The following is a 16638-nucleotide window of genomic DNA, read 5'->3' on the forward strand; positions in this document are numbered from 1 at the left end:
TCTTGCTTTCGTCCTTTGTGATGTGATTTTTCTGTACTTTGTATGCTTTGTTTCCTTTTCCTGTATCTTTTGTGTACCTACGGTAGGTTTTTTGCTTTGTAGTTACCTTGAGGCTTACATAAAACATCTTATAGTTAGAATAGCCTATTTTAAGCCAATAACAAATTTACTTCAAACACATACAAATACTTCACATTTTTATACTCCTTGCTGTTTTTTGTTTTTGGTGTTACAGTTTGTATCTTTTTACATAGTGTATCCATTAACAAATTACTGTACTTATAATTATTTTTAATACTGTTGTCTTTTCATCTTCATGCTGAAGTTGTAAGTGACCTGCTCAGCACCATTGCGTTTGAGTATTCTTCAAGTAAATATCTGTTTGAAGACAGAGTGAACAGAACTGAATGGACAGATTGGAAATAGTGCCCGTCCCTTTGACGTGAAAAGCAAATCTAACTTCCAAGCAGCATTGGTAGGAGAACAGATTGATGAAGGCTTTTGGAAGGCATTCAGCTTGGTAGTAACTAAACATTTTAAATGAGCGCACACCTTTGACCCAGAAACCCCACTTAACAGAAATTTACTCTAGAACCATGTTTGCTCATGTTCTAAAAGATATGATTAAATAGTTCGTGGTATATCTATATAGATTTTAAAAAAAAAATTAGCAAGTACATATAGCGGTTCCTCATGTGCCCAGAACTGTTGCACAGCTATTAGGCTTACAACAAGGCCTTGTGGTAGATTATATCATATACGCTGTTATGTTAGCACCATGTCATGGAGAAGGAAACTGGCAGAGTTTAACTTGGCCACAATCACACAGTTAGTAAACGACAAAGCTCACAGAGGAACTCAGTCTGGTTCTGAGGTCTTTTCGTTACACAATGCAGCGGTGACAAAGGACTTGACAGACTCAGTGAGGTGCCATCCATGTGTGTAAGCAGCCACGACCCAGTAACAGCAAAAAAAGACAAACAGTGAGTCAATACATGGAGCAGGTCCCATGCATTAAAAAATATCCAATAAGATGTATGTGTATACTCACACGGATGTGAAAATACACAGCAGTGTGTCCCAAACTGTTGGTGGTACTTTGCCTCTGATAAGAAGAGTATTTGCGTGTTTTACTTCCATTACTGAGAATTATGTATTCCTCTGTTAGCTTTTTTTTTTTTTAAGGAAAAAAAAAAACAATGAAGATAATTTTTAAGTAGAAGGAGGAGAGCCTGAGACATCGCAGTAAAGACAAGCCTTGGCAGCCCCAGCTCCCTTGACTTGGCCCCAGCGGTGAAGTTCTGCGTTTCCCGAGATGTCAGGGTGTATATAGTGGAGCTTTGTTTTCTTTATCATTTTGTACATTCCTTTTCCCCCATCCTCCCGTGAGGCAGCAATAAACCTACCATTTCTTTTACCTAGATTGAGCTGCTACATGTCTGTCTGTGTTCTGCAGTACTTTATGATAAAGAATCAGCTCTTGTTTTTTTTTTTTTAATACATTCTGGTTATAGTTTTGTGGGGGTTACTTTATTTTCAGTTGTGCAGTTTGGTAAGAATGTGAATGTTTGGGGAGGGGGAAAGTCAGAACTAAGACAGGTGGCATTCAACCTGGATGGCGCCTTGCGAATGTTCCCCTGACCATGTGAACGAATGATCAGCAGGCTTTGTGAAACAGAATCTGATTCCCACAGGGAAGGTAAATAATGGTATGTGGAAGTTTGGGAAGACCATCAGAATATTCCAGAGAAAACCAAGATAAGTTTGTTACCTAATGAATTTTTTTAAAGCTCTCATGGTGCTCTTATTTGCTGGCAGGATAAGGTAAACAGAGTTGAAAGGTTGCTCTTCTGGTCCAAAGACCCCTGCCCAATCATCAGATTATCTTTGGAAGTCTATGATTGTGTCATTCCAGCAGACAGAATTTAAAACCTCTTCTGTGAAATACACAAGAGCCCTCTAGTACCCCAGTTCACAATGTATAGTAGATTTGGTGTGCTCAGAAAACCTCACTGTTCTCAGTCAAAAATAGCCTGAAATTTCTTTGGAAAAATATCTACAAAAATGGTATCTGTGGTGCTTCTTAGAAACTACTATGAAGATTTTTGGTCTTTGTGTCCCATCACCTTTATGGGCCATATCTGATCTAAGGCAGTCTTATTCATCCTCCTCACCTCATTGCTCTCCAGTTGATCGCGAGCTCCTTGAAGCCAAGGAGAATGTTTGAGTAGTCTTTGTATTTCCTTCAAGGCCTAGAACAATATACTCCATCCATATTGTTAGGTGTTCTGGAAAGATTTGTGAAACTGAACTGATACTAATTAAATTTCAAGGGTTGCTGTCTTCTACGACTTCCTTTCCAGGAACATGTTACTTAAAGATGGCAGCAGAGAAGTTTGCTGTGTATGTATGTGGGACATCACAGTTTCCATTTTCTCCTTGACTAGGAACTCTCCAAGATCACCATGCCAGTTATATTTAATGAGCCATTGAGCTTCCTTCAGCGACTCACTGAGTATATGGAGCACACATACCTCATCCACAAGGCCAGTTCTCTTGCTGATCCTGTGGAAAGGATGCAGGTATGTGTCAGGCAAGCACTTAAAAAGGTTTAAGCCTTAGAAAGACTTCTCTGCCACCTCTCTCCTACCCCCCACCCCAACACACAAACACAAAATTCATGTTGAGTCCATTGTGAGGTTGGGAAATGGTATTAAAACGTAATCAGCATGTTTGGCGTGTCCTCCGTGTTCTTCCCCCGCCACCCTGTGGTCAGAGTGCCGCCATAGTGGAAAGACCAGTGAGAATTCCAAGAGAAGCAAAACGTGGTCCAAAACCAAACCCAGATGCTGGTGAGCTGTTTCTGAGTCTTCATTTTAGAAAATATCATTGTGTTCAAGGTAAAGAAAATGCAACCTTTGTTTCAGACCCTTTCAGAGTGTTTCCAGGAAGGAATGAATATGCATACACACATAAATATGTGTATTTATGCACATGTGTGTTTATAAATAGACACATAACTGCTATAGGTTAAAACAAGACAACCAGGAATTGCACTTAATTTTCTTTTGAGGAGAAGATGTTTATGTGATGTAAATGGGTGGACTAGATTCGGGGAGAGTAGAGTAGATTTCCTTCAAACAAAGCGATAGCATTCTAAGTGGAGTCTTTCTGTTCCTTCATTTATATAAATCATCTTTTCCCAACCTCACTGGACTTGATACCAATTTTAGTTTTATATCTTTGCCCCTATCCTAAAAGGTTGTACTTTTGAGAAATTTTAAAGGAACTAAGAGTAATTGGGGCTTTGGGAGTTTTTTTAAGTCCTTGAAAGAAGTTGTAGCACTCTCGAGGTGTTACAAAAACCGTGGTTGGGAATGACCCATAGGAAGAGACTCAGTTTGCATTGTGAATGTCCACATTTACTTGTTAAGTTGCTTATTAAGCCAAGGCAAAAATACAAATTAATTAAATGCCTCAAAATTGTTTTGTAAATTACTGTCTTCAGCAAAATTTTAGTTCCATAAAGATGAGGTGCAAGCTGGGCTATTTTTAACTTCTCCTAATGCTCTCTCGCACAGTGTGTGGCTGCATTCGCTGTGTCGGCTGTTGCTTCTCAGTGGGAACGCACTGGAAAGCCTTTCAACCCACTTCTGGGAGAGACTTATGAGTTAGTTCGGTAAGCTCTTCACTCTGTTCCAGGCAGGTAGTTGAATCTGCATAATTTATGTAGCTTTCCAGGTAAAAATGTTATGTTTTCATTTGAAAATACATTTTTTGAGCATTACCAACATTTTGGATGACTGGAGAAAGCTAACAATTTTAATGCTTGTTTCTATGGTACTTACTGTTTTAGAGACTATATAAAAATATGGAACCATTTAAAAGTGAACCGTTATTAATAGTAATGATAAGAATGTCAGTATTCTGATCATGTGGGATCAGTTATCCTTTTCTCCTTTTGTAGACCAGAAGACATGATTTTTTTCTTAATATATAAAATATATTAGCATAAACTTGTACTGTTGGCAGGAAGGCAGTGACTTTATCTGCGGGTGCAGTTCTGGCTGCCCGTTGTAGCTTGCTTCTTTCCACACAATTAGGGAATTTATTTGACTTTAGTTTTTCTGAGTCTTCCTCTTCGCTCCACAAGTTTTGGTCTCATTCATTCCCTAGATGTTTGAAAGAGGGGGCACATTAGATTCTTCTATCTTAATATGAATAGAATGATAAGTTTTAAATTTCCACAGCTAATATGGTCAGTTCATGAAAATCACCCCTGTTCACTTGAGTGCTACTTAATATGTTTAAGTAGTGAGATTTCTCATAGCACTGGAGTTCAGGTTGCATTCCTGCAGGTCTCATATGTTGTTCTTTAGTCATCAGGATGATAACAGAATTGTTTACTTTGTGAAATCTGTCTCCTTAATAATACTGTAACATTGCTTTTTGACTGAAATGACAAGAATGTACACATCCTATGAAAAGAGTTAATTACAGTGTTGCCTTTTTTTTTTTTTTTTTTTTTTTTAACCTTAAGAGATGACCTTGGTTTCAGACTCATCTCCGAGCAGGTCAGCCATCACCCACCTATTAGTGCATTTCATGCTGAAGGATTAAACAATGATTTCATCTTTCATGGCTCAATTTATCCCAAACTGAAGTTCTGGGGGAAGAGTGTAGAAGCAGAACCCAAAGGAACCATCACGTTGGAGCTCCTTGAGTGAGTTGCAGTCAAGACTTTAACTTTTTTCCTGTGTACCTGCTCATAAGTACATACACGTGCACACAGACCCGGCCTTGTTCAAAAGCTGGAGAAAAAGAAACCACTTTTACAAAGTGTAAATTACCTGCCTTCATGTAAAAGAATTTGAGAGCCTGGCAGGAGCCACTGTTAATCAGCCTAGGTATATATGTAAAAAATTTAACTTGATGTTCCACTGTGATGTGTGTTTGGATCTGTTTTAAGATAAAATGGAGCAAAAATAAACAAGTGAGACTACATCAAATTAAAAAAATAAAGGAACACACACAATAAAGGAAACCATCAACAAAATGAAAAAGGCTACCTACAGACAGTGTGGTATTGGCCAAAGGACAGACACATACATCAGTGGGACAGAGAAGGGAGTCCCAACACCTACCCACAGAAATGCGGTCAATTGATTTTTGACAAAGGCACAGACACAATTTCAGTGAAAAATGATAATAGTCCTTTCCACAGATGGTGTGGGGGCAGTTGGACATGCCCATGTTTAAAAAATGAACCTCAACTTACATCTCACACCTTAAACAAACATGAACTCCAAATAGATCATAAACTAAAATCTAATGTACTTTCTTTGGAAGAGAACATAGGAGATCTTTATGACCTTGGATTAGGCGATGACATCTTACAGACAATACCAGAGCACAGTTTAGAAAAGACAAAATTGATAAATTAGATTATTTTATCAAAATGAAAAACTTTTCTCTGTGAAAAACACTTCAGAGAATGAAGGGGCAAGCTACAGATGGGTAGATATTATTTGCAAATCATATCAACAAAGTACTTGTATGCAGAATATTGAAAGAATTCTCTAAACTCAACAATAAAAAAACAAACAACCCAGTAAGAAACTAGGCAAAAGATGTGAATAGATCCTTCACCAAAGAGATAGATGAATGGCAAATAAGCACAGAAAAACATACTCAACAGTTTCAGTAAGTGATTAAACTGTGGTACATCCATACAGTGGAATACTACTCAGAAATAAAAAAGAACAAATTATTGATACATGGAATTGAAAATGCATTACAAATGAAGAAGCTAATCTCATAAAGTTCCATAGCATATTAGCCCATTTATATGACATTCTGGAAAATGCAAAACAATCGCAGTGGAGAACAAGTGAGTTTTTCAGGGGTTAATTTGTGGTGGGGAGGGATTGACTGCAAAGGGGCAGCATGAGAGAGTTTGTGAGGAGGGTGATGGAATTGCTTTATAATCTGATGGTGGTGGTGGTTATAAAGATCTGTGCTTGTGTTAAAACTCACAGAACTATATACACCAACAAGTGAATTTTACTGTCTGTAAATTAAAAGTAAATTCAAACAAATACATAAAGGTGTACAGCATGTTTTCGAAGGCAAAGGATGTGTAGAATTGGAGCTTATTCACATACACAAGTTTTCCCTTTGGTGAGCTGGCAGGCACGCTCTCTCTCTGCAAAGTACTAAATAGACCTTCATTTTTTTTTTCTTCTACCTCTGATTTTATTTTTTATGTTCCCACCAAACTTTTGAATGCTTAAGATGATTATATACATAGTTTATTTGGAGTTTGGTGGAACTACAGAATTTTTTCTTAAGCTTTTGCATCCTTTTAAGAAACAACAAGAGTCATCCAATGACACCTACTGTACTGTGAGTGAACACCGATCGAGTTGTAAAGTCTTAGAACGCAGTCATCTCCCGCAGTCTGATTTGTTATGCTGAGTCATGGCGTTTGAGGCCAGTGCACTTTTTAAACCAAGTAACACTTCTCATTGATTTTCCTGGGCTTTGATTTTCTTTTTGTTTTTTAGACACAATGAGGCGTACACGTGGACAAATCCCACCTGCTGTGTCCATAACATCATTGTGGGCAAACTCTGGATTGAGCAGTACGGCAACGTGGAGATCACAAACCACAAGTAAGACTCTTCAGGGTCCTCACCTGTCCCCTCAGTTGTCATCAGAGGGTCCCAGTGGTCTTTTTTCAAACACTCTAGTAGACACTGATGACAGTTTAAGAACCAGGCAGTGTAACTCTAGAGTAAATAGAAGCCCGTCCGCTTAATGGACAGAGTTGGTACTACAGTGTCTGGCTGGGGAGACGGGCGAGCTCCGCGCTTCTGCAGCCTCGTGAGGCTTCATTCCCACCTCCCTCCGCTCATTTTGCTGACATTGCTTAGTTTGTGGTGTTCGCACGTGGGCAGACGGTAGGGAGAGTTGGGGTCAGATCCTACTTTGTGACCTTAGGCAAGTGTCTCAGCCTCTTGGTCGGCTCGGCTGCTGGAACAAGTCACTGCAGACGGGCGGCTCACGGCGGAAGCTGATTACTCAGGGTTCTGGAGGCTGGGCGTCCAGGGCAGGGCGCTGGCAGATTTGTTCGGTGAAGGCCCTCTTCCTGGTCTGGCCATCTTCTCAGGTGGTCACATGGCAGGGAGAGATCATCTCCCCGGCTCTTCTTGTAAGAGCGCTGATCCCGTTCGTGTGGGTTCCACCCTTCTGACCCAGTCACCCCCAGGCGCCCTCGCACGGGGGCTTAGGGCTTCACCGTGTGTTTTGTACATCCAGGGGACGTTCATTCCATAGCAGCAAGTTGCTTATTCCTTACCAGCCTTGGTTACCTTTTCTTCACGGTGGGGCCAGTACTGCTTATGGGTTAATCATGGTAACCCTGGAGGCTGGCATGGCTTGGAAAATCAGTAAACAGCGGCTGCTGCTAGAAAGGTGATCGTGGTCACTGTCCCCTACTGCTGCTCACGTGCTGAATGGTAACCTGAGCTTACTGTCTCCTTTGTAGGACTGGGGACAAGTGTGTGTTGAATTTTAAGCCGTGCGGCCTTTTTGGTAAGGAATTACACAAAGTTGAAGGCTTCATTCAAGATAAAAGGTAAAGTTTCTCTTTTAAATGTTGAGTAGTATATAGTTCACTAAGTTACTTCACTAAATAAAATGTCATTATTAAAATCTCCCATTACCTGCCACTTTCAGTAAATAGAAAAAAATCTTTCTTCTGCAGGGAAGAAAGATTTCTTTAAAGAATCTGATTCATAAGCATCTTTGTAACAATACTCAGTTACAGCAAAAGACAGGTTTAATTTTTGGCTAAACATCAGTTTCTCTTGACAGCAAAAAGAAGCTCTGTGCTCTCTATGGGAAGTGGACAGAATGTTTGTACAGTGTTGACCCCGCCACATTCGACGCTTACAAAAAAAATGACAAGAAAAATACCGAAGAGAAGAAGAACAGCAAACAGGTGAACATCCCATAAGGTGGTATCGAAGGAGTCACTGGCCTCTTTAAATTTGTGCTGATCCTTTTGGAGGTGGCCTGTGAGTGGGTCCCCGTGTGACCTTTTTATACTTGTTGCTGGTGCAGTAGTGTTTCTCCTAGACCCTTCTCAGTGCACAGATCATCTGCTCTGGTCGTGATGTTTGGTGTAGTCTCACGCAGAGTGTGGGTGTGCGCCGTGCACTTGCACGTGCAGCGTTGAATTCACATCGCCCTGGAAGGCTGGAGTTCGCCTTAGTGAGACAAGTGTTCTTTTCCTCCGCTTTGTTTCTGTGCATTTCAAGTTGAGATCGTTTGACTATTTGACATTCACCCAGAGTGACCACCTTCCATTTTCATGCCTCTCCACAGTATCGTTGCCCTCTTCCTTGTCACGAAATCCCTGAAGTTGAGAGCATCGCAGGGGAGGGGGTCGTTCCTGGACGGCTGCCCCCCTCTTAGTTAGCTGCTTCCTACTGGGACAGTTACTGTCCCGACAGACCTCCCAGGGGCTGGGCCCACACTTCTGACTGCAGGGCCCCAGGGCCGGGCACACTGTGAGCTCAGGAAAGGTCGCACCTGTTTGCACAGGGAGCGCGGGAGGATGGTGACTTGCTAGTGACCCATGTCTCGGTTCGAGCGCAAACTGGTTAGAATCTTGCCTCCACCGCTTCCGAGCAGTTCAGTCTTAAGCAGATCCCCTCCCTCTCTTGGCCTCAGCGCCTTCGTTTGTAAAATGGGGACATAGTAGCACCCACGTGCCAGATGAGTTGACAGCAGTCAGGGGCTCGTGGTAAAGACGCCGAGGTCCCTCCTGTCCACCCAAGCCTGTCCCAGCGTAGCCTCCGAGCTCTCTGGGGCACTTGGGGCCACTCGGACACGTGCCAAAGTTTGGGAAGCCCTGACCTTCCTGAAAAACGGGTGTGTGGATGAGCGGCTTCTCTGTAAATCACTGTTCTGCGCTCCTCCTCACACCACGTGTCCCTGCTGCCTTTCCTTTACCTGGGCAGGGGGGAGAAGGGGGCAGACACCTCTTTGCAGTGACTGCAATCTGACGGGGCCAGAGGAGGAAACGATCCAGGGCCCTGGAGCCCGCCGCACCCTCCATTCACAGAGGTGGAGTAGGGGGACGGTGAAGGGCGTTGGCGAAGTTCCAGAGTCCCGCCCCGTTCTCTGCACCTCCCCAGTGGGCCTCTGTGAGGAATGGCCTCACCCCTCCCTTGCAGAGAGAAACCATTCTCACGCAGTCGCTCCCGGCTGGTCTCTCACCTCCCCGTGTGCCCCGAGCTGCCTCAGCTCACTGATGCGTCTTCAGATGCCGCAGGAAGCTTGTCATCATCCATGCTCTCCCCTCCTGGCTGCTGTTTTTGGACCTGCATCTCTCAGTCTGTAGTTCTACATTTGGCAGCTGTGACATTGGGAACATGACAACCGTCCAAAGGCTTAAGTTCTTTATATCTAAAACCGTGGTAATTGTCTTCGTACGTTTGTTACATAAAGACTAAATATATAGAGAGCTGCGCACCCAGCCCAGCCTGAGGCGGGGTAGCCAGAGGATATGGGGGTTTCCTTTTCGGCCTGACATCTTTTTAAATCCTCTTTGTATTAAATGCTTTCAGGATCCCTGCTGGTTTGTGTCATGGATACATTTAGTTAACGGCTCCAAGAATGTAACCTTTTCTTACTCTCATAATGTTCCAGTAACTACTCAAATGAGTTATTTGGTCTTTTAAAAAAGCGTTAAAAATGTTAGAACACGATTGTAAAGACTGATGATGACGGTGCTGGTGATGATAGTAATGCCCTGAAAGCGCATGACGCTGAACGCAGAGCTCACGAGGCTCAGGCACTTGGTCGCCCTCGGCCCATGTTTGGCGGCTCCTGCGCCGTGATGGAAGCCGAGGACGAAGGATGAGAAGCCACAGCCCTCGTGATGTTTATGTTCTGATGCTGTGCAGTCCATGCTGCTGCTTTCACAAGCTGTAAGGATGTTCTTTTTGAAACGCCTGAGTCTTGTTCATCTGGCGGTTCTTCCAGATGAGCACTTCTGAGGAGTCAGATGAAATGCCAGTGCCAGATTCTGAGAGCGTGTTTGTCATCCCTGGAAGCGTTCTCCTGTGGCGAATAGCCCCGCGGCCTCCGAACTCTGCCCAGGTGAGGCTGGGTGTGCCGACCGGGGCCTCACCGTCCACATGGGCCCTGGTGGCGCGCTCTCCCGACCACGGGAGGGCCGGCCTTGGCCAAGGCGAGGGGAGGGGGGCAGTCATCGAAAAGCTCCCCAGTCCCCCTGCGGGCTTCTCCCCTGGGACCCAGTGCAGTGCGGCCGCCCGGTTCTCCTAGTGGCCGGCTGGGAGGCCGCGTTGGGGTGGGGCTTTCTGGGGGACCTTCTTTAACAATTACTTAGGAGCAAGACAGGCTCTTGTTAAATACGAGAAGATGCGACGAGACCTAGCAAGTGTGATTTTAATGAGGAAGAAAGAATTTTGATTTGGCTTATAGCTCTGCCTCCAGGTGGTAGTGATAGAGGGTGTTTATTCTGGGAGGCCTGCTTTGAGGTCTCTGCGGCAAATACCCACAGATGTGCTCCCTTTGGTGAAAACACTTAGATACATGATCTGAGAAAGGCCGACGGTCATCACCACAAAACAGGGAGATCCTTGTCAGGTATCCACCCCGGCGGGTCACTTTGCACTCTGCCTGGTACATGTTAATTTGAACATTTTGCTTCTTTTCAGATGTATAACTTTACTAGCTTTGCAATGGTTCTGAATGAAGTAGACAAAGAAATGGAGAGTGTGATTCCTAAGACGGACTGCAGGCTACGGCCTGACATCAGAGCCATGGAAAATGGAGAAATAGGTAACTCAGCACCAACGAAGAGTCATTTCTTTGAGGAAGATGGTTTGTTTTCCTCCTGGTGACTGTTAGCATTTTTAGTATGTTAGTGTTTAGTATTTTGGATGTTAGCACAAGTATTTTTAGTCTCTCTTAGAGATTTTTTTAAATTAAAATTGTTTAAATTCAGTAACTTTCATTTTGAATTTGAAAATCTGAGGTAGGCCTTAGTAGCTCAGATTTCATGATCTCAGTGATACTTCCTGGTAATTGAATATACTACACATGGCCAGGGGCATATCTTACATGTCAGGGGAATTTGGGAAAATAATAGAGTCTTTTCAACTTTCAGCTGCATTCTGACTAGTTATTTCACTGTGTGTCTTGGAATGTCAGTAGCACCTGGTGAGCTTGGCCTTGGTCAGTGATAACATTTCTGTCTCGTGGTGTCACATTTACATTGCTTCCAGTTCGGTGGTTCTCGAAGCGGGGCGGCCGAGGGTTGTGGGGGGCAGTTTTCCCCCAGGGGACATGGGGCATTGTCTGCAGACTTCCGTGTCACATCTGGGGAACTGCCACTGGCATCTAGTGGGTAGAGGCCTGGGGTGCTGCTCAGTGCCCTCGTACCCAGGACAGTCCCCCACGAAGAAACGGGGTGCAGCATATCAGCAGGGCCAAGGCTGGGAGACCTGTTCTCACAAAGCCCACGGACGCTCCCTTTGTAACAGCAGTGGGGCGGCGCAGTGGTGTTTGGAAAATTGTTTGCATTTCTTAGGAATGGAATCCGAAGGAGCCCTGTGAGGTCTCACTAAGCATTTAGAAAAATCTCACATTTATTCAGCTTTTCCACCTGATTTTCACTGAAGCATTGTAACGCCCCCCCCCCCAAAAGCAGGTTCTTCTGGTAAATGCAGAGGTGGTTATGGGCAGAGGCCGTAGGGTGAGGTGACTGGGTCTCGAATGCCAGCGCTGCCTCTCACCAGCTTGGGGACGTGTTCCACTTGGCACAGGCTGTGGTGCTGGTGTGCTGACGAGTGGAGGCCGTGCTGGTACCTGACCCTGGAAGGTGCCTGTGCCTCCTGCCCTGCCTGCTCCCTACTTGGAGAGTAACTGTTTTCCATCGATGTGCTTATTTTAGATCAAGCTAGTGAGGAAAAAAAGCGACTTGAGGAAAAGCAGAGAGCGGCCCGCAAGAACAGGTCCAAGTCGGAGGAGGACTGGAAGACGAGGTACGCTGAGCCCCGGGGGTCCTGGGGGGTCACAGGGGGCGGACGTGTGAACTGCGGAGGGGCTAGCTGAGCCCTGCCTGGGAGAAAAGTAACTTCCACTGACTAAGTAGTCGAGCTGTCGGGGTTTGATGTGTACAAAGAAAAAAGATTATTTGGAAATTAGGGTTAAAATATTCAGTTATCGCAGGTGAATGCCAATTAAGCAGATGACCTTTCCTCCTTATCCAGCCAAACACTGTCCCTTCGATATTTAAGAGGAAAACTAAACTCTAGAATTACAGATTTTGGCATAGAAATAGGTTCAGAGCCATTTGCTTACATAGGTGAGTAAATTATAGGGCCGTTTGCGCACACGTTACCACACGTGTCGTGGGTGGTTAGACAGGGCCTTTACTCTTCCAAACGCGAGGGACGTGACGTGTCACAGAAATGCCGTTTATTAAAGTAACACCTTGGATTCCATTCAGAAACAAACTGATCTCCAAGTTTTGAAAGTTGTTTTTTTTTTTTAAGAATCAGGAGTTAGTAGTCACTTGTATTGAGTAATAGAATCTCGTGTAAATAGGAATGGTATAAAAACATTTTCTACATTTATATTACATAACAGAAGCCACTGACCCACCATTCACAGTTGTTAAAATAAATCTGAGAGCCAATATGGGCCTAATTTTGACAGTGGTTTAGTTGATGTCATTTGATCGTCCTTTTGCATCTTAGACGGTTATTAGAACTAGAAATGACCTTAAATATCATCTAGTCCAGTGGTTTTTGGGCTTTTTTGCTAGCATCAGAATCTTTGCTGCCGAAGAACACAGAGTCTGCAAATAGGACCCATGGCAACAGCTGCTCTGGTAGGATGAGGGCTGAGGGGCAGGGCTCGGCCTCTCCCACCTGCACACACCCGATCCCTGAAACTCGGGCAGGTCCGCCAGAAAACCGTTAGTCTGCAAATCCCTTCCCTGTGCGCGAAGAAGCCAAATGCTGGTGTATTTCATTTAAGCGACTTACTCAAGGGCAAGTACACCTCAGATTGTGATTAGAAGGAGCCTCCACTTTCATTAATCCTTCAGGCAAAAACCTCATTGCTTTACTGTGATCCGTTCTGAAAAGATTTGATGCATTTTACCATTATTTCTAGTCTCTCAAACCCCACTTTTGTACTGTATTTCTGATTATTAACTTCTTTCTTTTTGTGGTCACATTTTCAAGTGTGCAAAGTAAGCAAAAAGTCCACTAAGAATTTTTACTGTCGGATAATGTCTTACATTGAGAAAGCAAGGGGCTTTAGAGAGCTCTGTGGTGGCCTGAAAATGAAAACCAGAGGCTGCGTTTGTGAGCTGCACTTTGGAGCCTTGCACATGCTCTCTTCCACACCTGTCTCTTAGCATCAGTAGACACGGGATTTGAAGGGAAGGTGGGTGATGAGGCAAAATAAGTGGGGGAAATCATCTGTTCCCCCAGTATGAGCACCATGCAGAATTTAATATTCCATAGAATGTTATTTTACTGGTATAGACCCATGGACTCTGTAGACTCAAAAATATTGCCTAGAATTTAGCAAAGACATCTTTCCCCCCACCCACCACCCCTTTCCTGTTGTCCATGCTTGCCTAAAATGTTAAGGCTTTAGAAAGACAAAGTAACTGGACTTTTTTGTGCATGGAGTGGGTACGGCGACAACAGCAGGTTTCCAGACATGAATTCTCAAAGTTAGGAGACTAGATGTTGAGAGAAACTCTAGTCCTTTGCATCAGACCATTACGTCCGAGATGCTCACCTTTACTGCAGTGTTCGAACTCTCCCCAAGAACAAGTGCTCCCCGAAGGAAGGCCTTGCAGGTGTGGCCCTTAGAGAACTTGGCTTGTGTGTGAGCAGGAAAGTATCCTTTGCTGTTGCATCTACCGTTGTGTGAAGTCTCTGTGCAATTTGATTTTCCCCTTCTCCATTTTGTGAAAGAAATCCTGTGGCATAGGTCTGAGGCTTAGTTAATTTTTAGAATTATTTTTGATTACCTTGATTTTGATTTGCCCGTTTTTCTGAAATGCTTGATTTTGCTAAGCCTGACCACAAAAGTGCTTTTACTGCTTGGACTTTGGAGACCAAAAGGGGTAAAATTGTATTATTCGTGTTAGACAAAAATTCTGACTTTTTTTAAAACATTTTTTATTGATTTATAATCATTTTACAATGTTGTGTCAAATTCCAGTGTAGAGCACAATTAAAATTCTGTGACTTTGATCAAATAATAGTTCCTTATAATATTTCCAGCTTGGTTACCAAAATCTGAAAGACACATATCTTGATCATTTAAAGTAGACTTTAAAATTTTGTAATTAGGGAAAAGTCCCAAAAACTAAAAAGAATTTTTATGATAATAGTCTAGAAGATTTGGTCTAATGGGCATTTACTGTATCAGCCTTCAAGGAATTGGCCTAATCTGAAGCATTTTTCCTGTCTTAGGGTTTTTAGTGCTGCTGTAGTGATTAATAGGACCAGTTGGGACTTAGCAAACAAATCTAACCTCACTGTAATTGTTAAATATTTTTAGAGGCAATTTATTTGGAAAGAATGACAAACACATATGGAACTGTTAACATAAATATTACGCTGAAAACTAACATTAGAAAATGTTACACAAATTAGAATCTGAACCTTTTGAAAAGTAGTTTTGCATTTCAACTTCCCTAAAGAAAGCTGGGACTGTGAGAATAGGTGACTTGTTTTGTAAAGGGCAAGAAGATTAGGGCAGCTCTTTCTAGAATTAGGTAAGACGGGCTAAGATGTTGAAAGCTCGAGGTGCAACCTATGAATCCATATTAGCATGGAGAAAATTGAGACCCAAGAAGATCTGGACCAGATTAATTTCAGCGGGTTACGTGTAGCACAGCATATTTAAGAAATCATGGTCTTTAAAACCAGACTTGTTTGATATCGGTGGCTAGCTTGGGCAAGTTATTCAACTTCTCTGGCGCTGAGCTCTTTGTAAAAAGAAACTTCTAAGAGTTTGGGGGGCATTTATTCTGAATCACACACCTCACATACTACTGTAGGTGTGTTGTGAAAGTTAATTTCCTTCTGGATTCTTTAGTCCTCATCGCTTAAAAGGCGGCTTTCCAGTGGAAGGTAAGTAATGGGCCTATGTGAACAATTAGACGAATATATTGGTTCTTAACAACCCTGCTGGACAGGAACTCCTGCTTCTGCTAAGTAAGAACTGTTGCTAAATGCTGTGGAAAATCCATAAACCTTTTGGATGATGTCATTGTGTATTTTGGACTATTATTCTGCATACACGCTCTCTACAAACACTTCCTAAAAGTCTCTTTGGAAATCGTAACCCCTAGAATGAAGTGAACCGCCGGCTGTGAGTAGGGAATCTGTGAGCTAGTGAAGCAGTGGGTACCCTGTCATCTCAGTTTCCCACGTAAATCCTGTCTTTTCTCTTTAAACAGGTGGTTCCATCAGGGCCCTAATCCCTACAGCGGAGCCCAGGACTGGATTTACTCGGGCAGCTACTGGGACAGAAACTACTTCAATTTGCCTGACATTTATTAAAGTGTAGACAAGTGGGGGGCATTTGGCCAATCTACAAATAAGTCTTAAACCTATGTTTTAAAATTTTTCTTCCTTGGTTTCTACTCATCTTAAAAGACAAAGCCGTCTCATGGTAACTTGTGTTTCACCCAACCAAAGTAGGGCATAAGGTGATCTCGGTGGTGAAAGTCTTAGGAAAAATGGGTAATTTTGCTATCCAAACACACTTACTTGGAATACTGTTTTATACGGAGGTTTGGGAAACTGCTGACTACGCTTTTGCTGGTTGCTGTTGCCATATCTACTGAAGGTTTCTACCTAAATGTAACTTTAGCTTTATGGAATCATATAGTAACCCAAATCAAGTTATTTTGAATATTTTTATGCTGTTATGCTTGAATGTTTTAGATGTAACTTTGAAATGTTTAGAATTCTCCTATACAATGTTTATGTGCTCAAATATAGAGAAAGGGTGTGTCATTTTGCAAAGACCACACTGAAAAGATGGCCTTTCTTCATACTAACCCTCTCAGTTTTGCCCCTTCCCACCTCTAAAAGAAGAAGAAAAATGCCTGAACGTTCAGATAGTCCTGATTTGGAAATTCTAAGCTGGAAAAGGTATTTCATTTGCTTATTTTAGCACTCTGAATTTACTTTTACAGTTTTCTCTAATGTTATTAGAATTAAAAGGTGTTTAAATTGTACATGTTCAAATTGAAAATATGTATAAAACCTAGCAATTCATAAAAATACCCTAGAATAGAGATTTTAATCACCGATTACATAATGACAAACCTTTTAAAATGCTTCAACTCCCAGTGGCAGATGCCACCAGAAGAATTCAGTTGTACTCCTGTATTATAAATGTCAAACTCTATAATAGGTCGTCTCGTGCACTTCAAGTTTGCAAGGCACCTGTGTACTTAAGATACGTACAGAGACCTACTGTACAGTAGCTTTGCCCCTTTAATTGGGGTACATTAATCTTACGGTATTTATCCACCCAACCCCAGACTGAGAT

The 16638-nt window shown here is 42.8% G+C and overlaps 1 protein-coding gene across 8 annotated transcripts in view; it reads left to right on the forward strand.

Moving 5' to 3' along the window:
• Nucleotides 1-15705, forward strand: part of OSBPL1A (oxysterol binding protein like 1A) — a 156778-nt gene extending 141073 nt beyond the window's left edge. For all 8 annotated transcript variants that reach the window (XM_072949090.1, XM_072949091.1, XM_072949092.1 and 5 more), the window contains 10 exons: nucleotides 2448-2582; nucleotides 3582-3679; nucleotides 4541-4723; nucleotides 6567-6674; nucleotides 7550-7639; nucleotides 7879-8005; nucleotides 10057-10173; nucleotides 10755-10878; nucleotides 11993-12083; nucleotides 15536-15705. In XM_072949090.1, the coding sequence (XP_072805191.1) occupies nucleotides 2448-2582; nucleotides 3582-3679; nucleotides 4541-4723; nucleotides 6567-6674; nucleotides 7550-7639; nucleotides 7879-8005; nucleotides 10057-10173; nucleotides 10755-10878; nucleotides 11993-12083; nucleotides 15536-15638 (1176 nt within the window). In that variant the 3' untranslated portion in view covers nucleotides 15639-15705. The remainder of the gene's footprint in view (nucleotides 1-2447; nucleotides 2583-3581; nucleotides 3680-4540; nucleotides 4724-6566; nucleotides 6675-7549; nucleotides 7640-7878; nucleotides 8006-10056; nucleotides 10174-10754; nucleotides 10879-11992; nucleotides 12084-15535) is intronic.
• The last annotated feature ends 933 nt before the right edge of the window (nucleotides 15706-16638 follow it).

This window comes from Vicugna pacos, chromosome 24, assembly GCF_048564905.1.
Source record: "Vicugna pacos chromosome 24, VicPac4, whole genome shotgun sequence".
Lineage (NCBI taxonomy): Eukaryota > Metazoa > Chordata > Mammalia > Artiodactyla > Camelidae > Vicugna > Vicugna pacos.